At 41.2% G+C, this 26,017-nt stretch overlaps 1 protein-coding gene across 1 annotated transcript; it reads right to left on the bottom strand.

Annotated features, from left to right (window-relative positions):
- Positions 1-603: 603 nt before the first annotated feature.
- On the bottom strand, positions 604-23,557 carry nsd1b (nuclear receptor binding SET domain protein 1b). Its single transcript, XM_053478727.1, has 23 exons — positions 23,240-23,557; positions 20,702-21,367; positions 19,688-19,832; positions 19,276-19,415; positions 17,269-19,186; positions 17,078-17,190; positions 16,710-16,992; positions 14,443-14,543; positions 14,303-14,348; positions 12,943-13,112; positions 12,684-12,788; positions 10,552-10,675; positions 10,245-10,445; positions 9,956-10,135; positions 9,706-9,862; positions 9,355-9,560; positions 8,077-8,189; positions 7,715-7,984; positions 7,517-7,633; positions 7,296-7,437; positions 7,072-7,178; positions 5,584-5,785; positions 604-5,467 (listed from the first exon to the last, which is right to left on the bottom strand). The coding sequence occupies exons 2-23, from the start codon at positions 21,083-21,085 to the stop codon at positions 4,947-4,949; spliced, it is 5,745 nt and encodes a 1,914-aa protein (XP_053334702.1). The 5' UTR covers positions 21,086-21,367; positions 23,240-23,557; the 3' UTR covers positions 604-4,946.
- Positions 23,558-26,017: the final 2,460 nt, after the last annotated feature.

Genomic DNA, 26,017 nt, shown 5'->3' with positions numbered 1-26,017 from the left:
AAAGCAGAAGGATGGGCAGAGTGTATAAAAAAATCATCAATGTATTATACTGTATATAATAGCAAGCTTTCATTTTACACAGGAATACGTACAGTGTACAACTCGATAACATTCAGGTCCGAAGAGTTGCGATGATCAGGATCGTACAGCGAAACTACACCGATTGGTTTAATTATAACGTCTCTGATTAGCTACAGTACATACTGTACGCAGATTTCTCGACAGAGCCTGTTAACCTGGTGGCTAAAAGGGGATAGCATGCAAAGACAGGCTTTTAGTTAGGCTCTTTGCCTCGGATAGAAAAAAAAAACGATACAGTAAAAATTTTTTACACCAACCGTGAAGCGAGCTTCAGCTTCATCTGCTTGTAGTGTCACTCTAATATAGGGCTTTACTGTACAAATATACACAACTAGTCAGGTATCTTATTTCTGTCCATGTTATTTTTCAGTATTAGACACTTTCTGAAACCTGTACACACTCTATAATAAAAATACATCAAACACCAGGAGATGTGTTGAGGGATTTTGGTCACATTTCGGGTGTAGTTTGTGTGATCTACCAGCAGGTGGTGATAAAAATAAAAACAAAACATATCTAATCTCTAATATACAGTCTTTAATCAAGTCATGTCTGGTGTTAAATCTACTACTTTTCCATTAGCACTGGAGTTCAAATACTTGAGCACCTGATCATGGTCAGGTCTAGTAAACTATACGTATAACGAAACAGCAGAACGAATCATGGCGTGATCAAGCAGCTGAGATTAAAATGCTAGTTTTCTACTCGAGTAACAATTAAATAAACCACAGAAGGCAGAAAGACGAATCATTTTGAAGAGTACTAACGGAGGCCAAGCACTGAATACCATGTAAAGCAGCCGTTCCCGAACATAACAAGACCGTGGCCTGATTTGAAATGTGAAAATCTTCTCACTCAGGCCTTTAATCCCAACACACAGGACGGAAATAAATGAAGAATATTACTTTTAAACCCAAGGATTTTGGTTTTGTTAGTTCTGGTCACTGCTTGATCCTTTATCGGAATTATGTTATGGGTATTTAAAACCTAATTACAAAATTTATAATTAAAAACGTAAAAAAATTATTTGTTATGAATGATCTCTCCCACCTGAAGTACACTTATGGCCCACTAGGTGGCTCCAATCAACACTTTGGGATTTTGAAACGCAATTCTTTCATATAATTAAGCGATATCGCAGCCGAGGTCGCGCTGTTGTTCTGAATAGGCACGAGGGCGCAGCCTGAGTACTGAAGATATCACAGCCGTGCTGATATTCAGTACAACAGCACGACCTCAAATGTGAACCTCAAATGTGAAGAGTTTTAAACTCTTATCGGAACTCTGTAGGCAAGAGGTGAGGAGAATAAACCATGGAGGAGGTGCACAGTCCTTTAAGATATCAGCTCCATCACGTTCTGGGTTCCAGGGTCGAATCCCAAATGGAAAGCTCTTATGTTCACAAACCTAGAAGTCAGGGGTTAGAGATGGATTTGGGATTCAGCCTTGGGTTAGATGCTAGTCAACTTTGTAGCCATAAATAAAAGAACACTGACGGTTTAGAGGCGATTCGGAAACAACTCAGAAGTGATTAGTGCAGAGACGGCGTGTTGTTTAAGACGCCATAACGTTATCAGATGTGTGTTCTTACTGAAAGTGCTTCTGTAACTGGGTGTGAATGTGGGTTTAGTCAGGCAGCTGCTCTCTCCTCAGTACTGCGGACCGTACAGACCTACTCTCACCCACGCTGAGACACACTGCAAGTGTCATTAACCACTTAATAATGTTAATGTTGAGGCATTTAAAGATGTATTATCTTATCTTAAACGTTTTTTTTTTTGATCCTCTAAAATTTTGCTGCATACATGAAATCATAGACATAGATAACTTTGGGGGATTTTAAAGGTCCAAAATAAAAATGACGCAAACATATAAAAGTTGTATTTCTGTTTCAAACTGTGCAGGACTTGCGTCAATGCAAAAAAAAAAATGTTTCTAAAAAAATAATTTATGCAGATTTAAGTGTGTACTGTTTCTTCCTCAGATATTATAATGAGCCCTAGTCACATGACTAGGTAGACTTTTTGGAAACATTCATGACGATTTTACAAATTTTGCCATACATCTAACATTATTTTTCTCAGGAGGGGTGACGTTTAACAAATTGCCTCAACCACATAAATAGTCGAATTATCGTTTAAACATTCAGCCGTTAAAGTTATTCTGCATTTACTGTAATTCTTTAAAGTAAAGTATAAGCCGAACACGTCTTTGTGAAACAGTAGGTGACGTAATATCAATGCAACGTATTGATGTTTTGATATCTACTTGGGAGTAAAGCCTGATTGTCCGGTCTTCCTCCGGTGTTCAGTGGTGTTAGGATAGAAAGTGCTTGGCCCCCTTAATCGCTGCTTGAAGCTACATACTGTAGAGGTTTTTCGATTTTCATTTTTCTTGTGGGATTTAGTGCGAGGCTAGCTGGTGGTCCATTAGCCTCCAGTGCAAAACTACACAAGCACCATTGCATAAATATGATTTCCCATTAAAATAAAAGGTTTTAACAGCAGAGACTGAATCCAAGCACCTCATGTGTTCGACCACAAAAAAACAAAACAAAAAAAAAAAACATTCAACGGTGGGTGCTAGAAGACAAGTTAACTGTGGAATATTAGGAATATTCTCCTATCCTTAAACGGCCACTTTATTAGGAACACCTGCATCCTTGCTTGTTTTGGGGGTCAGACGGACGAGGCATAGAATCATCCTGATACAGGTTAAGAGTTAAATCCTTGGATCCAACCTGCCGGGTCAGGTTCCTCGTGGTAGTGTAATCTTTTAGTACACAGTCAATTCTTTTTTTTTTTTAATCCCAGTCAAATGCAACAACCTGTGTAAGTCCGGTCCATTCCTTTATGGCCACAATTTACCGATCTTATGATGGCCAAACATACAGATGATCACAAAATCCGTCTCAGCCACGAGTTCATGAGTTCAGGGTACTTTAATAGAAGTACCAAAAGAGCACCTGGGTGATGAACGTGCAGCCGACAACTCGTTAATGTCCTCCGCAAGTTAAGTGCAATGCAACATGGGGTGTATGCATGGTGTTCCTAATAAAGTGGCCAGCAAGTGACTTATACAATTCATTTCAGCATTAAAAAGAAGCCCAGGGCTCCCTCGTGAAGAACATCCACTCAGCCGTAGTTCTCTCTGTCAGATGTCATTACTAAATACTCTTTTATACTTCAGAATACAATAGAAGTGTTTAGACCTTGTGAATGATGTTAAGAAAAAAAAAAAAACATAAATGGGAAAAAAAAATCCACCCTGAACAACATGCTGATGAATCTTGGTCCATGACGAACTTCGACGGCATTCTGCATTTGTTTTGCTAAGAAATTCTACAGTTGACTTTTTGGTTAGCTGGTTTCTACCTTACCCACAATGCAGTTCAACTACCTGCTGACTAAAAACGGGGGAAATTGGTCCTGGTACGTATCACGATTCCTTTGTAATTCCTTTTTTTTTTATTTCAATTTTAATTTATATGATTGCAATTTAAAGTGTTGCAATTCCACTATCTTCCTACAGGTGGTGCTCTCTGAACTATTCACTAATTCTGTGTGGCAGGAGCGGATTATTTGTGATTTTAATTTAAACAAAACCTAAAAAACAATTATAATATTGATTGTGATACTTAGAGAATCGCAATACAGGTGTGTTAATATTGTACCGGGCGCCCTCTGGTGGTTCCATGCTGCTGTCCGCGATGCAGCAGTGCTTTAGTATTTTAGTGCGTTTATTCGGCTCACACAGATACGGTTCTAAAATATAAATTTTTATGCTAATACCACCATGTACTATAGTTCGCCGAGTAGTGGACCAGTGCTGCTTTGCATTCTGGGATGCGAGCGTTTCTACCAGCACGTCCAGATCCTTCCAAGATAAACGCTAATATCTGGTTAAAAAACACAACGTTTACTAAAGACAACGCAAATTATTCAGTATAAATGGGTTTTAATGGGTTTCAGGGTTGACTTTTCTTAAAAAAAAATGAGCACCAACTTTCTCTCAGGAGTTCCAAATGGCCGCCCCAGTTACAAAATAATGTGTAACTTTTCGCGAGATAAGACGAGGTTTAAATAACATGTTAAAACTGACCGCTCATAACGCGGCTTGTGATTGGCGTCTGTGCGTTTCGGTACAAGTGCGCGTTTATAAGGCATCATTAGCGTGTCCTTATCCATATCCTGCTTAGGTCTATCTTTAAGAATCTTTTTCATGCCTCGGTGTTACAATTGAGCAGCAGAGTCATAATGTGCAAAACCAAAACGAGGCTTTTCTACATCACTTAAAACCAAATTAAATTATTCATCTTTAAAATGGAAATAAATAATAATAATTCTACGCGTCGGGGAGGATTTTAAAAAAATAATCGGAATATCTTTGAGATTTCCTTTGTCGAGTGTTAAGTGCAGACTACGCTTTTGCTCGATTACGGGACAGCGACTGTAGTCAGGTAAACAGGAAACGGGACTATATTTCGCTCTGCGCTAGCCAGCTAGGGATTTTACAAAAACAAAAAAAACTAACAAAAAAGTGGTGAGTGCAAAAACTTTAACACGAGGAACAAAAGCACATTTCTTACTCAGTTCTTGGGATCGCATGAACTTTCAGGCGCCATTCCAAACAAACCAAATAACTAGTTTTTTAAAGTGTCACGTTTTTACGCTTTGCACTTGTAAATTCTGAAAACTGTGCAAAGATTGAAATCTAAAAAAAGAAGAAAGAATTGACTAACTCCACCAGGATTGATTATCCATTTCCCAGCAAGCGGCGTGGAATTCCGATTGCTCTTTTGCACTACGGCTGATTCCCACATTTCTGTATTGAAGAAGAAATCCCGTGCACAGTTCTAGTCCTCTTTATACAGTCAGTGTGACTTTCAGACCCCTTTTATACCGTGTTTCTGACCCAGTGTGTTCTTCTGCGTCCTCTAGAATTCTCACGCCGTCCTCTTCCACATCCTCTTCCAGGTCCACCGAGTTTTCCTCCTCCTCATAGGAGGATACAGGCGAGTATGCGCTGTTAAACGCGATCGCGAGCGAAGGACTGCGTGGAGGGCTGGAGGATATCAGCAAAGCGTCGGACGATTGACACACAGGGTCGATCGGCCCGGTTTCACAGGAAGGGTTTTGATAATGCGGGAAAGCCTTGACTGGGTAGGCGCTGGCGTGTTCCGGGATGTATTCACGGATCTCGCCCGGTTCTAGCGGCTCGGGTCCGCAGGGGTCGTGCTCGCTGCAGGACAGACGGCCGTCCAGCTTGGAGATGAAGAGCATGCCGTCACGGTGCTCCCCGCAGTAGGAGCTGGGGCACATCTCGCAGAACGAGGCGGACTCCTGACCACACAGGTCACACTGGTGCCACGGACACTCCCAGCGCCCTACACACACACACACAAAACAACATTAAAGACTTGCTCTCCTATATCATGTCATACACAGCACATGGATTTCACACAGACACCTAAGAGCCACTCTGAATAAAATCGGTACTGACCTGCAGGTCTCTTGGTCAGGTTCAGACAGTCTGCGTGATAAACCTTTGGACATCCAGGTCTCTTACAGGAAACCATCTGGCCACCGTCTCCACAGCTGAAACACTCGTCTTCTCGCTCCTTGGTCAGCTCTTGCTGTGACTTGCGCTTTGCGTGAGCTTTCCTCTTCAGTTTGCGGCCTTTGTCATCAGCAGGAGGGTTATTCTAAGAAACACGAGAACGTAATTTAGATAAGACTCTAAACCGGGAGACCTCAAATCAATTACACAGTGCTTCTTTCATGGTAAAAACACATATTGTACATACATACAGACATATTAGCGTAAAGGTCTTACATGTAGTCCCCGACTTGTGAACGTGTTCCAGGAACACAACTCGTTTGTAAGTGGGATTTGTTCTTAAGTCTGACAAAGTAAACCTTATACGCCTTTCACACGAAAATACAATGTAAAGCATACCAATCCACTTAACTGAATACCCTTTCCCGACTCATGTCTCTTTCACCCCCACACGCACACACATACAATATACCAGACTTTAGATATTTTATACATTCACTTACACACTGAAAATATTTTATATAATTGTAAATATTGGTATCTAGTGCACTGCAGTTGTCTATTTTTTGTACGATACACGTGAACAACTTCCGAGATTTGCCCACATAACATATTTTCATAAAATTGTGGTTCATAAGTCGGGGACTACCTGTACCTTGGCTGGAACTTGCTTATTATGGCCGATATTTAGTAATTTTAGGAATATCGGTATGTGTAATTTTTGTTTTCCAGTTTATTAGATCAACAGAAGCCGTCTTGCTGAAAAGCAAGCTGAGCAACTGTACTTTCTAAAGCACAATCTAGTGCTGCTGATTTAGGACTGCTAACTAGACTTAAATTTCAGTATGGTCTTTTTAGTAAGTTCTACTAGTTCAGTCTCTAGCTCTAGTTCAGTTTAGATTTGACTAAATTTGTTAATTTTTTTGTTTCTTTACTTTATAAATAAAAATTTTAACTTTTCAAAAAATGCTACCCCGTTCACTTTTTTATTTTAAAACAACGTCATAAAGTTGTCCTTCGATTAAATACGTGCTTAAATGCATTTCAAGGAGGTTATTCTATATTATAATAGTTATTCTAAATTCTGACAACAAGAATTTTGCGGCAAATACATATTGGTTTTAAATATCGGCTATCGCTCTTCTTCATTACTATCCACCCAGTTCCGCCTGCATTCATGATTGGACAGTATCATCACGACTGCTGTGGAAGTGCAAGTATGCCTTTCCTCCCTCCAAATAGCTTGACCAATGTCGCTCGCTATAACTCGGAGCAATGGGTAAACTGTGACATCCCAGGGATTCGAATCTCCAGATGATAAGGTGAAGACTTTCTGTTACAACCACTTCCCACTTCTGAGTTAACCTAAACACGTACTATTTTAGTACTACAGATAACAATGTATTACTATTATTAGTATAATTGTTTTACCTTTGGTCTTACACCTAGGAAGCCACTGCAGTTCGGTGCACCGCATTTACACACAGTCTTCCCGTTGCCCAGACACTCAAGGTTATAGTTGAACGTCAGCTCAGTGCCTTTAAAGACATTAACGGATAGTTATCAATGCAGACATTAAATTTACGGAAAACCCTTTGATGATTAGAGCTTCATGTCTTTTCTGTGTAGTTTAATACAAAGTCCACATTCCTTACCAGCAGCGATGTCCACCAGTGCAAAAAGTCCAACCCGGGTGTCTCCGTTTACCGTCCATTTCTGGGTCTCGCAGTTCGGCTGGCAGCTATGGTTCATGAACCGGGCCTGGTTTCCTTTGGGTCCAGCATCAATTATACGGTCCTATTAGGAATAAGGAAGATATTAAACATGAGGCATAACTCTTTCTCAAACACTTTTGCATGATTGTAACAGGTGTCACCTTGTCCAGCGTGAGCAGGTAGAAATTCCCGATGTCGTTCTCCTGCGCCCGCTTGATCCGAGCTCGGCATTCTTCCTCGTCAATTACCTCCCCGACATACTCGCTTACAAATGCACCCTGAGATAAGATTAGACTTAGAGATTAGACTTCATTCAAAATTTGTTTTAATTGGAATGACCTGAATGTTCCTCGATCTACCTTCTTGATGTCGTGACAGCAGCGCAGACCCCAGCCTCGAGACAACGTCCTGAAGATTTCCACCTGCGAGTACTGCCGCTTGGTGAAGCCCTGATTTTGACACTTTTCCTCCGCCGGGCAGACCTGAGGGTGGCATTCGTAGAGCAGCATGCGGTTGATGCACTCCGAGTCAATGCCGCAGGGGTTCTCGTCCGTCGCTTTGCAGTTGCAGCGTGGGATCTCGGACAGGTCGGCTGTAATGATCTGCACTTTGCCGATCGGTCGGTTCACCTGTCGGATGGATTAAGAGGACGTCTGAAGTGCCTCGGCATGGTGTGTATAAGAGATTTAGAAGAGAAAAGCACTTCTGTGAGGTCGGATACCTTGATGTGCTTGTACGGAGGAGGCTTCTTGTCATTTCTCCTGTCCTCCTGGAGCTGCCGGAGTTCCTTCTCTGCCTGCAGTTCTCGGAATCTTTCAGCAGCCTCGTCCAAAGCTGGGTGAGCCAAAAGCACAATCTGAATTAAACCACTAGGAGGGTTTAAAGGTATCATCTCCATCCATCCAGGAACCTCTGTAGTCCAACTAAGGACCTTGGAGGCCAACGGTGCCCATTATATCTATTCTCATTTTTCCCAACCATTTACACACTACTGCCAATTTGGGAGCACCAATTATCCTAATCTGCATGTCTTTGGATTGTGGGAGGAATCCCAGCAAGCAGAGGAAGAATATTCAAACTCCATGCTCACAGACCCCGAGGTGGGAATCGAACCCGGAACCTGGATATGCAAGGTGGCAGTAGCTAACCACTACGCCACTGTGCCGCATCATCTAGTGCTTTAAATGCTGGAAAATCACGACTCTTTTAATTTATTGATTTATACCCAGTAAGAGCTTTGTTCTTGTGAATAGATCCGAGTGGATGGATCACTCATGACTTGGCTACGCATTAGCTACGAGATTGTTACGATGTACTTACAACACCTCCACCTCACCTACGACTCCACTCAAACCGTGCCAAACTCATCTCATGCTATTTACTCACTTATCTCTTACTACTGCACTTACAACTAAGAATTAACAAGAATTTCTCAGACCCCCTACAATCTGTCAAGACTTCCTGGATCCCCCTGGATCTGCATTCCTTTTCATGCATATAAAAAGAATAAGGCATCCTTCTTGGAGTGGTTAAGCCATTGGATTATGGTTCGGAAGATCCCAGGTTCAAACCCCACAACCACCAAGTTGCCACTGTTGGGCCCTTGAGCAGGGCCCTTAACCCTCAACTGCTCAGATGTTATTGGTGAAAAAATAATTTGGTCGAAATAAATCGAGGTGGAGGTTTAACTCGAGCTTTAAAATCCTTTTCTTTTCTTCTATTTTATCTGTTTGTATTTGAGACGGTAAAATGTTGCAGTTCCTCTACAATTCTACAGGTGGTGCAGTCTAAACTATTCACACAATGGCACGAATGGGAACGACAGCATTCTGTTTGATAAATTTACTAAGAATTGAAATTATAATATCATAATACCTGCAGAATCGCAATACAAATCGAATCGGCACCTGGGTATCGTGATAATATCGTATCGGGTGATCCCTGGCGATTCCCGTCTCTACTGGCAACTGCATGAACTGTAGGAGGTTATCATTAATACCTTTCCTATAAACGGAGTCGACCCCTTTTCCCATCTTTTCTTTACTGTTGGCGTCTCCTTCCATGTACGGAAAGACCCGAGCCTGGTAGGTCCACAGGTAGTCGTTGGAACCGAAGAAAAGGACGGGAAACTCGCCGACGTCGTGCCTCATTCGCAGGATATTTTCAGGAATGTCTTTAGGGTTGCTGACTTCTGCAGGCCACCATCTGACAGAACAGAATAAATGATATTTTTTTGTTTATTTTTTGTTTTCTGCTTACATGCGAGTATTCTCAGTATCCCGCTAATAGAATGTTTAGTTTATACTACGTCAGGAAAAACAACCAATATATTTGGAGTTCTGGTGCTGACCTGTAGCGACCCACTTTCACCCAGACCACTTCTCTGTAGTGTGGTTTCTTCCCGGCTCGACAGTCGTTGCAGAACCAGCTCCCCTCGGGCATGTCGATGTTCAGACACTCGCGGTGAAAAGCCGCGGGACAGGACTCGCAGCAAAGCAGGCTACCTCCTGCGATTACAAACATCCCAGATTGGAAACTTTATCCTGCAACAGTTAACATGTTCAAAGCAACTAAAAAAAAAAAAAAAAGACGCGGCTGACCTTCTGAGCAAACGAAGCACCAGCTGACGTTGACATGCTCGTGATTGCGGCAGCCCTTTCGTGGCGTGAAGTGGTTGGGACAGAGGATGGTGTTAGTGGACAGGATGATGCTGCCGGCAGGGATGCAGTAATCACTGGCATGGTAGGCAATGGGGCATCTTACGCAGTGGATCAGTCGACCTGTAGAGGGCGTTGAATGTAGGGAGGGTCATTCACACATGCACACAGATTCGAACCCTGGTTGTGCGTGACAAGAATATGCATATGTACAACTTTATTTGATTTAGACCTTTAAAAACCGAAGGGTTGCTCTGGTTGGTGATGAAGCAGGCCAGGCAAGCATGAAGGGAGCAGCGGAAGCCTCGGTTCAAAGGCACCGTGAGGGCGTGGCTAGCGATGCACTCTCCGTGGTAGAACTTCCCGCAGGCGGGGACCATGCAGCGCCTCACGTCGTCTCCCACCTTCTTACACATGAAACATTCGTGGGTGCCTGGAATTCAAACAAATCTCTCAGTTTAGTCACATACAAGATATAACGCAGGATAAGACTCTTCTCATCTCTAACGATGCGTCTGTGTGATCGTGTCGACACCCACCAGAAGTGCAATGCTGACACAGAAACTTCCCGGGTGGAGCCTCGGTCAATCCGACACACTGTGGGTGGAAGGTGCTGCAGCATTGGCCTTCACAAAGAAGCAGCTCTCCATGTTTCTCACAAACCTACACAAACACACACGGTAAACAGTTTAGCGCTAGCAGCGTTTTCCAAAACGGAGGCTTCTGGATTATCACAGTAATTTGTATATAACATTTTTATGCATTTTTATATATTTATCAATGCCCCAAACACAACTCGATACATTCCATATGGAAAGGAAATTTAAAACATGATGTTCTATAACATTGCGCTATTTATTTCAATTGAGTTTCTATGACGCCTTGTGGTCAAAAATAGAAACTGCAACAAGCCCTATTGGAAGCCAATTGAGGCAGGAATCATGCTGCCCCATGAGCACTTTATGACCCTTTTTACTGCATGAAATGCAAAGGAAAGAACAATTATTGCCAGGGTTGCCAGAACCATGTATTTTATGCAAAATCAGGCTAGTTTAATCATACATCTTGGTTGATGGAGTGTATATGTATACATTAGAAATGTGTGCGCAACACAGTGACCTTGTTTCCCGCACGAGGGCTAAAAAGAAAAAAAAAACAGAAATATCTACTTCGGAGCTTCATTACATATTCATAACCGTTACATTAAGCTTTTGTATAACGATGTTAAATGATTTACAAAAGGCGTATGTCAAAAGTCAACAAGTGGAGTTATAAGTTTTATGCAAATGCTTTGTATAGATCACTTGGGATTCATAAAACATTAGGATAGCACTAGATAGTGTAGTACATGGAAAACCTTTATCACTTTAATTACTATAAAAACCTATAAGTCACCTGATGAGTTTTGATATAAGCCTGTTTTAAAGCATCTGTTTTTTTATTTATGTAATGGTTATAAGTGTGTTTTGTAGCATATATGTATATACATATACATATGTCTTATTTCTGCACTTATTTCTTTAATTTTTGCTTTTTGCGTTAATTTTGGAAATGAAAATTTGGTTGAAACCAGGCAACCCTGGTTGAGAGATTTTGGTTACGTATCTCTATTCTTCGCAAGTAAAGGAGTTTAAGTATCTCAGGGTCTTGTTTACGAGCGATGGAACATTTGAACGTGAGGTTGGCCGGAGAGTCGGAGCAGCAGGGGCGGTATTGCAGTCGCTTTACCACACTGTTGTGACGAAAAGAGAGTTGAGCCAAAAGGCAAAGCTCTCAGTCTAATGGTCGATCTTTGTTCCAACCCTCACCTATGGTCATGAGCGTTGGGTCATGACTGAAAAAACAAGAATGCGAATACAAGCGGCCAAAATGGGCTTTCTCAGAAGGGTAGCTGGCTTTTCACTTCGAAATAAGATGACAAGAGTAGAGCCGCTACTTCTTTACGTGGAAAGATGTCAGTTGAGATGGTTCGGGCATCTTGTAAGGATGCCACCAGGACACCTCTCTAGGGAAGTGTTCTTGGCACGTCTATCTGGTAGGAGACCACGGGGCAGATCAAGGACTAGATGGAGAGATTATATCTCCACACTGGTCTGAGAACGCCTCGGGATTCCCCAGTCAGAGTTAGCTGAGATGGCTGGGCAAAGGGAAGTTTAGGGTTCCCTGCTGGAACTGCTACCACTGGGACCCTACTTTGGATAAGCGGTTGAAGATGGATGGATGGATCACAATTCTTAGGTGTTGCAAGTCATCATCCAAAATCGACTTAAAAGGTTTGTTTTTTTTTCATTTATATATATTTGTGTTTGAGATGGTAAAATGTTGACATTTTTCTATAATCCTACAGGTTGGGTGCTCTTAACAATTCAATTATATTCGAATATAATAACAGTATTATCGAATCAGGATATTCAGTAATATACAATGTGTGATACTAATAGAATTGCAGTGCAGGTCGAATTGTCTCCTAGATATTGTGTTAATACCATATTAGCTGGTCCCTTGTGAGTCCCGTATCTACAGGTTGATATCAGGTCATCTATGATGTTATGATTTCAAAGTCACAGCATCACAACAGGAATTCTTTAGAGGCCGGGTCGATATGCACGTCAGCCTGTATGTTCACGAGCCACCGCTGTTATTACTCCACATCAATCTGAAGAGAACTGACCTGACAAACGCTGTCTTTCAGCAACACGCCGCTCCCTTTCTCCGCCGAGAGTCTGTTGTCAGCGGATTCGTTCTTCGCCTCTCCGTCGTCGGTGGGGTCAAATATCTGAATAACAAAGAAGCACGTGGTACAATCAAGCAGCGTTTAATGAGCTCACTGTAACGTGACCCTGGGATATCCGAATATACGTATTTCAGTAAATCAGAACTGGAATGTAATTTCATCAAAAGCGTTTTCACACACCAGAACCTGGACTGACCTCAGATTCCAGAGCGTATTTGCCGTCCTTGGTCGTCTCATTGTTAAGTGTGTCAGGGTTCGTGGGCGTGGTGCTATCCACCTCCCTCTCGGTACTCGCCGAAACTGCGAGGTTTTCTTCAGCAGTGATTACAGCAGGCTGCTTGCTCTTACTTTTTGATTGACCAATTCCTACATTTGGGACAGAAAAATAAAAATAATTAATTGTGCAAAAGCAAAAAGGGGGAAAAACAGAGTTAAAATAAGTTACATAATTCAGGCCTTTAGAAGAAGAATGTGCAAGACGTAATTGCGGAAGATAATTATATCAGTGCATGCAACAAACACTTGGTAAAGACGCTGAATGGCCTCTATAAAGTAAAACCTATAGAATCTATGGAGTTTATCTTCCCCAACGTATTACAAGGTTACGATGATGTCAGGATTCAACGAGCTCAAATTGTGAAAGAGTGGTTCAGGTGGCATGAGCCATCATTTTCACACATGGATCGGCCAATACAGAGTCCAGACCCTAACCCTGTTGAGAATCTTTGGGATGTTCTGGAGAAGAGTTTACACAGCGGTCCGACTCTCACATCATCAATACAAGATGTAATTAATATGACTCTGGATGGAAATAACGGGTGTGATATTGCATACGCTTATCGAAACGATGCAGCATGGCCGTAATCAATGCAAAACGGTCAAGTGAAATATTAGCGTGTGTGTGTGTGTGTGTGCGAGACCTTGGCAAGGCAGTTTAAAAAGATGAATATAGATAGATAGAGTACTTCATTAATCTTAAAGGAAATAATCTTACAGCAGCCAGTTCATGAATTATGCAAACAAGATACAAACAAACAAGGTGTATAGAGTGAATTTAAAAGCATCATAATAAAGAAGGTAGAAAAAAATGAGAAAAGTACCAAAGAAAATATCTAAAGACCTATGATCACTGTGCACTGATGTGGTCTGTGTAGTATGGCAAATCATAGAACAGTACATTAAAGTGCTTAAAGCAATAATATGTTTCAGATTAATAAGTATAAACCAGTCTTATGTATATTATGATTGTATGTACTAGAGGATACTGTACATTAAGGTGCACCGTCGATATATGGAGATGTAATATTAATAAATGAGAAGAGAAAAAAAAAAAAGACATGATTATGTTAGTGCAGTCAGGTGAAAAATCTAAGAAACCGTGCATTAAGATAACTGGATATCTATAGACAAATGGTCGGGCAAATGTTTGTGCCACGGCTTAGAATTATTATTATAAAACTGGCCAAAGTCATTCTCGCAATATTTTTAAAGCACATATATTTTAGATCTAAGAGTCATTTCATGCGCTCAATGATTTCACTCAGCGACTGACCGACCTTGATGGGCAGAATGTCCTGAAGAACTGTTCCTCTGAGATTTCACCTACCAGAGAATTAGATTAGATTAGATCAGATTGTTGAAAGTCTCCTGAATCGAAGATGAATATAAGGGGAAAAAAAAAACGTCCCGCACAAACCTTCTTCTTAGGCGTCGGAATCGGCTCAGCTTCGATCGAACTTTCTAGGATTTTCTTGGTGGGCTTCCTTTGCCTCTTTGTGCTTAAACAGACGCCATCACCTAAAGATCAGTTAAGATTTTGTGACAAACATCATCATTCATACCAAATCAAATTATAAACCTGCTTTATTAAAACAAATCAACACACCTTCACTACGGTCAATTACTTCTACTTTATTTTCCGTTCACGTTTCCTTTACTACATGGACTGATAGTCATGTCTTGACAGCGACCATATGTGTGCAGCTGCGACATGCTCAACCTCCGGCCATCAACATAAGTGACCTATACCACCAGATGGTACGTCTCTCTCTCTCTCTCTCTCTACCCTGGCACAGATCAACTGTATCTGTAACCATCGTTCCAGATTGTCAAGCAGGATTGTTGTGTATTGAAGTCATCACAAAGCTTTGTTAAACATCCTGATGTGCCTGATCTTACCAGACAATTATTACCAATACCATACTTTATGAAGAACAAGAATCAATCAGTGGGAATTGCTTCCTATTGATTTCCTTTTGAAGTCCTTAATGTTGTTCTTAGAATCACTCAATTAGAGCTAATATTTCCTCATGGTTCTGAGAGTTCATCCCTTTATGAACTTTATGAACTTCTCAGGTGTCAAATGGCTTATCTTTATGTAATTGAGTTTTAATTGACAAGTCAGATCAAAAACACACGTGTGCTGCAGAACACATTGAGTTTTGTTGAGCGTGTTTAAGAAAAAACCCAGATGGAGTTCTGCTTTATTTCTCATCAGGGTTAGGTCCCCTCAAGTTGCTCAAGGACCCACAATGGCAGCCTAGTGGAGCTGGGTTTTGACCCGCTGACCTTCTTACCAATGACCTAGAGCCTGAACCTGCTGAGCTACCACTGCCCTAAGACAGACTTCTGGGATCCAAGCCCGGAAACTACTTTTTACTAGACTGTTTACTGGACAGGTGCTTTAATCAACTGAACCATAGCACCATGGCAAAGAAATTGTATTAAATAATGTTTCGTAGGATCAGTACAATGAGACTTAGTTTCTACTTTTTCTCCTATTTATTGTAGGGGTCAATCATTTGATCGGCAATATCCGGTACAGGTTTTACATCAGCTTCCCTTACTGTCACAATTTTCAAACTAGGCTTGGGACCGGCTCCTCATGCAGTGGCTCGGTTGATTGGGGTGTAGGATTAATGGCCATGTCTAATGACCCTACATTGGCGGCACAGTGGTGGTTGAGCTTGAACTCGTGAACCTCCAATCAACAAGCCAGATCCTCTACCACCTGAGCCACCAATGCCCCACACCTGAGCCCAATTTCAACCATACAGTATTTAAAACCAGCCCAATTTTTTATTACCTGCACAAGAGACATTTTCCACCCCAGGACGATAAAATGCAGCCCAGTTGCAGCAGTAAACCAACCAATCTGGCAAGACGACTCGCAGCTCATACAGCCACGTTTCCTTCTGCAAATGTTAGCAGATCTAACATATGATGAGTTCCAGACTGACTTTTACAGAATGAGTGTATTTCAGAGATGAAACCAACCCTTAAACTGCAGTTAGATTTATGAAAAGAAGAGCATGACTGAAAGTGACTGAATGCTCAGCTCAGCCTAAATCCACTTCTTCGACTCTTTGAAAAGCTGCAGCAAGGGCTCAAATCGAAGCTCATTAGTACTCGACAAAGAAATGACGAGACACTCTGACAATCCGGAATGAACAGGAGACAGTAGGTAAAGTGATGGAGAATGATAAATTTAAAACTATATAACATTCCACACTACATACACTATAAAGCCAAAGGTTTGTGGACACCTGGCCCTTATACCCATATGCGGTTCTTCCCCAAACTGTTTGCAGATGTATAGAATGTCTCTGTAGCATCACAGTTCCCCAACATGAGAACTACAAGAGCCCAAACCAGGGCCAAGAACTCAAGTGTTCTGCACAGATTCCCGACTGAACTCAACCCCACTTAACACCTTTGGGATGAACTGGAACTGTAGACATCCCAACATCAGTGCCGGAGCACATCAGTGCGCTCTTGTAGTGGAATGAAAAAAAACCACGCCCTCAAATGTAATAAGACTTTCCAGAAGCGTGGAGGCTGTTAATGGGATGCTCAACAAGAGCTCAACATGAGTGCTATGGTCAGGCGTCCACAAACCTTTGGTCGTAGAGTTTATTGTGCCATTTCTAAACACAAACTAGCTTGAAGATTTGTGTCCCCTACCAGTAGTGGAAGAATTCTGAACCAGAATCTGTTCTTTAAAACAGTTCTCCCCGTACAGCGAGGTTTCCGTCTCTGGAGGCGGGGTTAGAGTGTCTACAGCCAGAACTACAGCCTGACTTTCTTGACATGGAGTATTTTCCAACATAGGAGGAGTCTTCGACCTCTCTTCAGGGGGAGGGGTCTGAATTTCCGGTAAGGGGTTCGGCGCAGGTTGTATCCCTCCTTGATGTTGATGGATGCCTGAAGATTTCTCGGCGTTACTAACGGAACTGTTTCTAATAACCTGGGAAAGACAAGCGATGTTTTGGTATTTGAAAGAATCTCAACAAACATAAATAATGATGAAGCTCATTGTTAAAAATGATTACCTTCTGCAAAGATTCAGGTTGCTTCCTGGGTTTCTTCTTTATCCTGAACGTGTGATCGTTGTCCTCTGTCCACTCAATGAGTCTTTTGCTAGGCTTTCGGATACGTTTGCTCTCTGGCAAAGACAAATTCGGAGTCATGACCAACAGACAAAACTGTCAGGACCTAATTCGATTTCTCCTTCTCATCTTACCTGTTGGGAAACCGGAAGCCTGACAGGTACTTGGAGTTATACTGGCTGTGTTTATCTCTGGTATGTCGGATGCTGATGTTGATCCTGATGATGTTAAACTGGTTTTCTCAGCACCAGGCTCCAAGACGCTTTTCTGCTCTACAGGCGGCATTTCCGGTTGCCCTGGTCTTGGGTCACTTCTGATCTCTGCTTTCGGCGTCTTGTCCTTGTCCGGGTCAAACCTCTGCCAGCGTTTTTTAGGTACGCTGCCAAAAAAACTTTTCTCTGAGTCCTTGTTGAGCAGTCTGCACCCCGTGCTTGGTGTATTTTCTGAGTTCCTGCTACACGCATTCGCTGACAAATCGGAAGGCACGAAGGGGATGGTAAGGCTCTTCTTTACAACAGGTTGACTTTTTTTGCTTGTTTTTTTAGCAGATTTTGGTACAGGAGAAAAACTCTGGAATTGCTGAACAACACAACCATTGTGCTCCCTCATATCTGGGCCAAACTTTGCATTTGTTTTATTTTGTTTGGACTTAAAACTAGACGTTTTGCTCTGGCCATACTTTCCAGAGACACAGCCGTTACGATCGCCTTTAACACGACTGAAGCTGTTTTTTATGGGATGTTTTTCAGAAATCAGGGGCGGCTCTTCTTTAATGAGCTTTTTTGCTGGTAAAGGTTCCATGACCAAGGGTTGGCCGTCTTTCTCTCGACTATCATGTATATCTTTTAACAACATCAGGAAGGTGCTGTATTTATAGTTCGCGTCTGGATGAAACGGTGCTGACTTTCCATTTTTTTCATTTTCCAGTGACTTAAAGGTTATTTCTTTCAGGTCTTCGCCGTCTTGTATATTTACACGAAATGAAGATGGAGATGGCGTGGAAAACGTTGACGCCTCAGACACCTGATTCTCTTGTTTCAGGTTGGAATCAGTACAATTGAAAGATATTGAACAAGATTCGTCCTCTGATTTCACCGCAACGTCTTGCTCTTTTAAATCAGACGGATCTCCAGACACCTTGGAAACGCAACCAGATTTTAAGTCCGGTTTCAAATCTAAACTTGTTGAACTTTTCTGGCGGCTTGATTTGACTTTTGTCTTTTCACTGCACACAGATTTTTTAACACATGCATCAGCACTCGGCTGAGTTTCCTTGAGATCTCGGCTAGACGTCTGCTCGAGCTGAGCGTCTTCCATTGCTTTTAGCGCTCTAGTCATCAATCGACTGCTGGCTGGGAGACTTGCAACTCTATTGTCGAGGGTTTTCTTGCTTTCTACACATTGCTGCTCAGGCCCCGTGACTTGGTTGTCTCTGGACTTCATACTTGTCGACTCTGGTATCTTGATCTTACATGATACCTTCCCGAATGAGCAGTTCACCGATTTTATTCCCGCACGACTAAACACTCCACTGGTTTGTCCTTTTCCAACTTTGCTGAACCACAGTCCACCTTGGACTTCAATACTTTTCTTTGCTTCTTTATCATGTTGGTTTGTGACCTGTCTTACAGGCTGATCATTAGTAGCAGGTCGGCCATTGCCTTTAGGACATCGGCGGATTTGCGGGACAGAGTCGATATCAGAATAGGGACTATCCACCACTTCTTCTAACTCTGTATTTTCACAGAGGAACTCGTCATACTTTGTAAAAAACAGTGCTGAGCTTTTTCTTTGCTTCCTTTTGCATTTAGACTTCATTAAAAAGTTCGGGTCTTTGTGTGAAATCTTCCCGTTGGCTTGGCAACCATTCCCAGGGATTCCCAGGAGCACCTCAGGGTTAGGTACTTTATCTTCTTGATCTTTTGTTTCTTCATCGAATTGCCTGTTTTCTGTGAATTTAGACGTGATAACGGGTATCCCGGGCTTATCCAGGAAATGCGCCTCAGCCTCGGCTACACTACAACTCCATGAGTTTTGAAACCGCTTAGGGACCTGTGTAAGAAAAACACAGACTGTATCTAACACAAGTTTATTATTACAAACAACAACAGAACAACTAAAAAGTTCGAGCTTGAACTTACCCCTCTCTTTGGACCAGGGAGATTGTAAAACTGATATTCACCAAGAAATTTATGCAAAGCTTTCTCAGTGACCCAGGCCAGTTCCTCGGGTTCTCCGAGTGTCTTGATGTAATATTGACGACAGGTGTTATCGCTTTGCTCTGACAGGGGGAAGAAAGAAAACGTTTTACTTATATGAGAACAAATCAATCATATAGATTTTTTGCACAACTTAAATCAGGAACTGGCACAGATTATAAACAACTATATTAACTAAAAAAAAAGAGAGAGCTCCTAAAATGCAAAATGTATCTAAAACCGTGGTTTCCAAACGATAGATGATGATTTGCAATGTTAGCATTAACAGAACAACAACCAAGTACCCAAGTAACATAACAGCTTAGCTTATATTCTTTAACAGAAATGAACGTACCTTTTAATCTGTGATACGTTTCCAACGCTGGATTGATGATCACGCGGCATGGCCACCAGGGTCTACGGTTGAACTTGGCCCATACGACTTCACTTTCTAGATACTTCACAGGCGTTAGAGGCTTTGACTTTGGGTTGTTCAGCTCCTAAGTAAAAATTGGTTTGTTTTAAATTAACATGGCAAACAAGAAATAAACACTTATTTAAGTATAAATGAACATTTCTCTTATTATCCCAAAATAATTACTACAGTTATTACAATTGCTTAATTATGTTGTTATAATGAAATTGTTGGACCCTTAGGTGCGCTATGTAATAAAGACAGACGCAAATTATGTTTCGTAGTTACAGATAAAGTCCGATCCTTATAATAAGATTTCATCAAGTTGGAACTTAAGCCATAAATGTGAAGTTAAAGACAAGTCTTGTAGTACAAATCACCAAAAAGGCTAACTAGCCAGGAAACAAATCAGGAAAACAGTAAATCTGTATTTAATGGAATAATGTATCCTAAAGAGCTCACACAGATCACCGTCCAAAGCTTCAGCTTTTATGCTTAATGCAACCAACAGCACGACACACGTCAACTCACAGGCTGCTATCTAGTCAAGTCATAAACTGTTTTGTCTGATGTCTCCACTACTTCAGCTCTTGTAATTTATTTTTTTACTTTTGTAAATCTTAAAATCTATCAACAAAGCCCTTAAATTCAAAAAACTATTTAACAGGCATAACAAAACTGCAGCATGGACATCCACAAATTCCACTATCATTAAAACTGATGGGAAAAACTGTTAAAATTCTTTTACATTTATAATTTGTGATCTACAAGTATGCACAAATATTCTCATCTTGTTACTAAACTCATTCCTGCGTTTGTTCTCCATCAGGGTTGGGAAATCTTCTAAAGAGTGGAATTTGTCTTTAATTAATGTAGCATTCCACTTCACTGAAATAAAGATGCATGGTTTGGATGTTACAATACAGAAGCTGGAGTTTAGTATGAGATACTTGCCGTGGTACCCTCATCATGGATGCGCTCTGTGGAGGCTGGATCGCTGTCTCCACCAGCCTCGTCCTCTATGTTTTCATCTCGTTTCACTGACCTGCAGCTCTTTGTCCTTCTTTTGCCTTTCGACACACTGTGGCGTCTATCCAGAACGGTGAGCTTTTGCTTCAAATTTGTAGATGCAGCAATCTCGTTTAAGGAGCTGCTACACTGCTTTTTGTGTGCAGACCTTGGGCCTGCGTCCTCACCTACGTCCTCATCTTCAAACAAAATTGACTCGAAGTGCAAGCCGTTTGCGAACGGACTGGACGAATCGAGACTGAACGCCGGACTGGGAGGAGACATGCGTGTGCTAGTGTCAGTCCTAGTCTCAGGCGAAGCCGTGTCCATGTTTTTCTTAGCGGAGACAGGTGAGCTAGCTTAAAGTGCCATGAAGTGTGGATTCCTGAGTGTGAAACACAGGTCCAGAAAGATTTCGCTGAATTTCTAAAGAATTCTCAGGGAACTCTATGGCAGCCGGTTGTCCTTTGTTCTGCGCTGCTAAGTGGAAGTGAGACTTGGAGGCTGGGATAAAGGCCAGACGCCTTGACTAAGATGGGTAATGTTTTCCATGTGACGAGACTTAGGGGTCTCAGCTCTTCTGGAGGACTGATGACGATTCTGCCCACTTGCCTTAGAGACAAACGAGACACAATTCATTCAATCAACATTTGTTAAGTCAAATTATTAGGTATAGCCTAAAAGCTAGGCATAGTGTCACCCTAATCTACCTCATCCAACAATGCCAATCATTGTCAATCAAATCACCGTATTTTAAAAAATGTGGGCCAAATTGTTTCATCACAGGTGGTCACAGGTTGTGTGAGGGTGTACGTGTTCTGGTTTTAAATCATTTTGCACACACAACCACAAACACAAGCTAAATCACACCTTTTATCAAGCTAGCTATTTTCAAGCTAGCCATTTAACTGTAATGAGTATATTTCCATTCTTCTATATAAATAAAACAAAGGTTTCACCTGTACATTGGTCAGAACTCTTTCAAAGATATCTTTACGTTTCAAACCTTGGAGGACACAAAACCTGTCCCAGAACCAGATTATGTCACAGCGTAACACATAACTAGCTGGACAGAATGTATTGAAACTTTTGCAGAAATCTTTTTGCAGATTTTTTTTTCTCATCAAATATATTTTTTTCATAATTTATTAAAATATTGCAGATAAAAACTTTAACTTAGATTTCTGCCTAAAGTTTAACCTGCACCATGAGTAAAAATCAAAATATTGAGTAAAAGCGATCTTATGAACAGTTATGTGACAGAATTAAATAATCTACTTTAAAATAATCTACTAATGCGCTACTCGTTCAATGTAAACAAACACCTGCACCAATAGATATTAATTAGAAAAAGCTACACTGAATATTTTTACTGGGATTAGTTCATATTTTCACTTCAGCTTAAATAACAGCGCTGGAGTGGTATAAGTGAATTTTAAGACAAAACTTTATCTAATCTACTTCGATTTCTCATTTGTGATTCACTCTCCGATTACCTAACAGGGAGTGTATTTAGCTGAGGACGAAAAAAGGACAACTTAGCATAAAAACACGGCTTCAGATACTTAAACTCAAAATTTTATTTCTTTGTATTGATAGGTTAGACAGAGAGATCAACCTGAAATAATAATAAAAATATCACAGATTACATTAAAGATGACCAGATTATTTGTAGCCTTAATGTTTTAACTGTTTCTAAAATCTCTAAATGCTAGTGAACAATACAAACTGGTATTCTGTTAACTGCTGAGGCTTTGAGCAGCCATGTTGATTTCATGTCTTTTGCTAGACGCTGGTTTGAGGAGTCTTTCTCTAAAAATTAAAAGTAAGGAGAAGCATTTTTGAGCTTGGAAATGCAAGAAATGCAACATAATGCATCCTTAGTGTAGCCAATCCACGTATCACGCTTCGGGATGGTGTGTATGAGAAAACTTAGACAAACATAAGGAGAACATGTCCTGGTATTGTGCTGTAACACTGTGTGACACTCGTGTGTCAACCTGGTGTCAAGGTGAAAATACAAATCCCAAAGGTATTCTTTTTTCCCAAGAATACTTTAGTGATAAAGTGTGATGCAGTGTGTTCTGAAAGGTCAACACACACACACACACACACACACACCATTGGGTCAGTGCACATTTAATGCATAATCAGGTAGAGTTAATGAATATGAACACTTTGATGAAACAATTCATCAAAGCACGTGCATGGGGAATGCACCTTCTGCTCTGTGCGTGCGTGTGTGTGCGCGTGAGTGTGTAGCCGCCCTTGCGTGCACATGCATGACACACACTCTGTAAGTCTGTCATCTTTCAAAGGAAGTTATGATATGGATGTTACATACACACACACGCGTGCGCTTTGCAAATTCATGCAGGGCAGCCCAGCTAACACACACACACACACACACTTACAGTGAACACCCGTTATAATAATAATAAACCCCTCGTCCCATAAATCAGGAAATGCATCCAAAAATCTTACCATTCACACCCAGAGCCTTGCGCTTTCCCAGTCCGGAAGCCTTTTCCCCCCAGTTTGTGAGAGCGAATCCCAGCAGCAGCACCAGTAGGCCGAGAAACCTGAGCACATATTCTTGACAGTCAGGCTAGCGGCCCCTTTCTAAACCAAACCAAAGAAACAGAGCACGATTCGCCCATTACACGCACACACATACATACACACACACACCAAACACACAGACACACAGACACACACGCGTAAACGCGTTCCAACACCGGGGGGGCTCTTACTTTTGCTCCATTGAACCGGGGATGGTTTCCTCCTCGGCGTACCGACCTGCCCCCGGTTGTGTCTCGAGCCCCTGCGTGTGTGTGCGCGCATATGTGTGTGTATGCGAGTGTGTGTGTGTGAGAGAGCAGCCAATCCGTCGCGCCTCGTTGTCCTCCTGTGTGCGCTACATTCATTACTTTATAAAAACAAATCTGCTCCTGTTGTTGTTGTTATTGTTATAATGAGCAACGATGTTGCTATTATTGTGATACAATGTTGCTCCAAAGGCGGGCACCTTTAAAAGTGCTTTGAAGTCACGTCATCAATTAGAGCTTCGCCTCGTGCACACGGATTTCGTGGCTCAGGTGATGAAAATGGGTTTGAAATTCAAACTGAAGGCTGAAGACGCACATGTTTTGGGGTTTGGACGGTTGCTCTGTGTGTGTGGGTTTTTTTTTTTAACTCGAGATCGAGCTTCAAACAAAATGGAGTCTGCTGCCGAGACAGGCCACAAAGTGTTAAAATCTCACATGGCAGAGAGAGCAGGATGAAGCCGACAAGTTCACCAGGCTGCGTTTGGGAAAGGAAAGGGGGCCATTTTGACAATCCATATGGCACAAGATAGGGAGGATGATACCAGTTTATAATAATCCACATACTGTAAATACGGCTGTGTGTGTGTGTGTGTGTGTGTGAAAAACCAAATCGCACCCCGTATGATCAAATACCCCAAATAATGCGTTATTAAATAATTAAATACAATCGTGTTCATATTAATGTGTGTGTGTGTGTGTGTGTGCGTTTCATCCACTAATCTGTCTTTTTTTTTCTTTAAGTGGGTGTGGAAGTGGTGCAAGAAATGCAATCTTTAATTTCTCCACCATGTTACTGTACCAGACACACACACACACACACACACTTGCCCTGCACAAGACATCCAGAAGACCACGAAGCTGTTTTTCATTATTATTATCAAAAAAAAAAAAAACGTGGTATTTTTAGTTTGGTATATATATTTAGACACAAGTTTCAGTTTGCACAATTATTAATAACTCTTTTTTTTATTTTGCGGATTACGTTCGGTTTGTCATGAGATTGAGAGAGAGAGAGAACACTAGCGCATTATTTCCCCCCTGTGCTAAAAGTCGGGTTTTGTAACCGCGCACTGTGTAGTGTGGTTTAAAGAGTACTCCCCCTAGCCTGTTGTATGCTCTTTAGTATGGTAGTATTAGGGTTTAAGGCCTGCTCCGGCTGCTTCAAAACTCACTGACTCAACAGCGACCCCTGAAGGCCAACCTTGAGACGCATGCCGGAAGTTAACAAACTTCACAGAGTCTCATGATCAAATCTAAACACCAGAAGTTGTTGCATTTGTAACCAGATAAATAAAGGTTTTGCTTTTAATACAAGTAGTAAGTAGCTTTAGGAGCGAGATCTAGCCTAGTTTTAAGAATGAGAAGGTTGTTGTTCTTAACAGATCTTCAAAGACATTTTTAAGAAGGCCCAGGTCAACCAGTTCATGGCTTCATTAATGTTGTACACCTTATTCTTTAAACTAACCTTTAATTCTGTTAGCAACTGAAAAGGGGATTTCAATTAACTATTTTCCTAGATTTTTGTCTCTGGTACAACATACACCTGTATAAATAAAAGAACAGTTTTGTCTGTCCATTGGTCACAACTCGCTCCTTCAATGATATCTTTACGTTTCATACATTGAAAGACCCGAAATTTTCTGTCTCTGACTGAATTTAATGAGTCTCCTGCAGTACTTTGATCTCTGCCTGAAGTTTAACCTGCACCATAAGTGAAATCTAAATGTTGAGTAAAAGCGATGTTATGAACAGTTATGTGTCTAATTTAATAATCTACTTTAAAATAAGATACTAATGCGCTGCTTGCTCAATGTAAACAAACACCTGCACCAATAGATATTAATTAGAAAAGATAAACTGAATATAAGTGGTATAAGTGAATTTTGTTGTCTTAGAGTCGTTTTAAGACAAAACTTCCTTTTTTATCTGATCTACTTATTCGATTTCTCATCTGAAATTCACTCTCTGATTACCGAACAGGGAGTGTGTTTGGCAGAGGACGAAAGAAATACAACAAGAAGGTGATTTCTTAATAATAATAAGTTAGACCGAGAGTCCTGCCATACGGAAAGACAGACAGTTGGCTTAATAATAATATCACTGATTAAATTAAAGCTGATAAGCTTATTTATAGTTTTAACCTTTTAACTATTTCTAAAAACTTGTTTTCCGTCAATGCCGTGTAGTAACGCTAGTTATCATAAAATCACAAGTGTCTGTTGACTTCTTGCTCCGGGTTACCCTGGTTAATGATGTCTGCCCGGGAAGCCGCTCAGGAAAGTACTGGATTTAGTCCGAATGACCTTGTGTTTGGTCATAATGTGCGCGGTCCGTTATCTGTTTTGTCGTCAGATTGGAAAAAAAATGATCCACCTAAAAATGTTCTGGCATATGTAAGTGATTTCCGCAGGCGAATTTTTGAAGCATGCCAGTT

Source organism: Clarias gariepinus, chromosome 19 (genome assembly GCF_024256425.1).
Source record: "Clarias gariepinus isolate MV-2021 ecotype Netherlands chromosome 19, CGAR_prim_01v2, whole genome shotgun sequence".
Taxonomy (NCBI): Eukaryota; Metazoa; Chordata; class Actinopteri; order Siluriformes; family Clariidae; genus Clarias; species Clarias gariepinus.
The sequence above is the reverse complement of the archived record's forward strand: the minus strand, read 5'-3'. Positions and strand labels throughout refer to the sequence as shown.

Coding starts and splice junctions, on each gene's coding strand:
- nsd1b (XM_053478727.1), bottom strand. CDS start 21,085: ATGGACACGGCTTCGCCTGAGACTAGGACTGACACTAGCACACGCATG. Junction 10,676..12,683: donor TGAAAGACAGCGTTTGTCAG/GTCAGTTCTCTT, acceptor GTGTTTGTGTAG/GTTTGTGAGAAACATGGAGA. Junction 7,179..7,295: donor ACTGGTGGACATCGCTGCTG/GTAAGGAATGTG, acceptor ATGTCTTTAAAG/GCACTGAGCTGACGTTCAAC.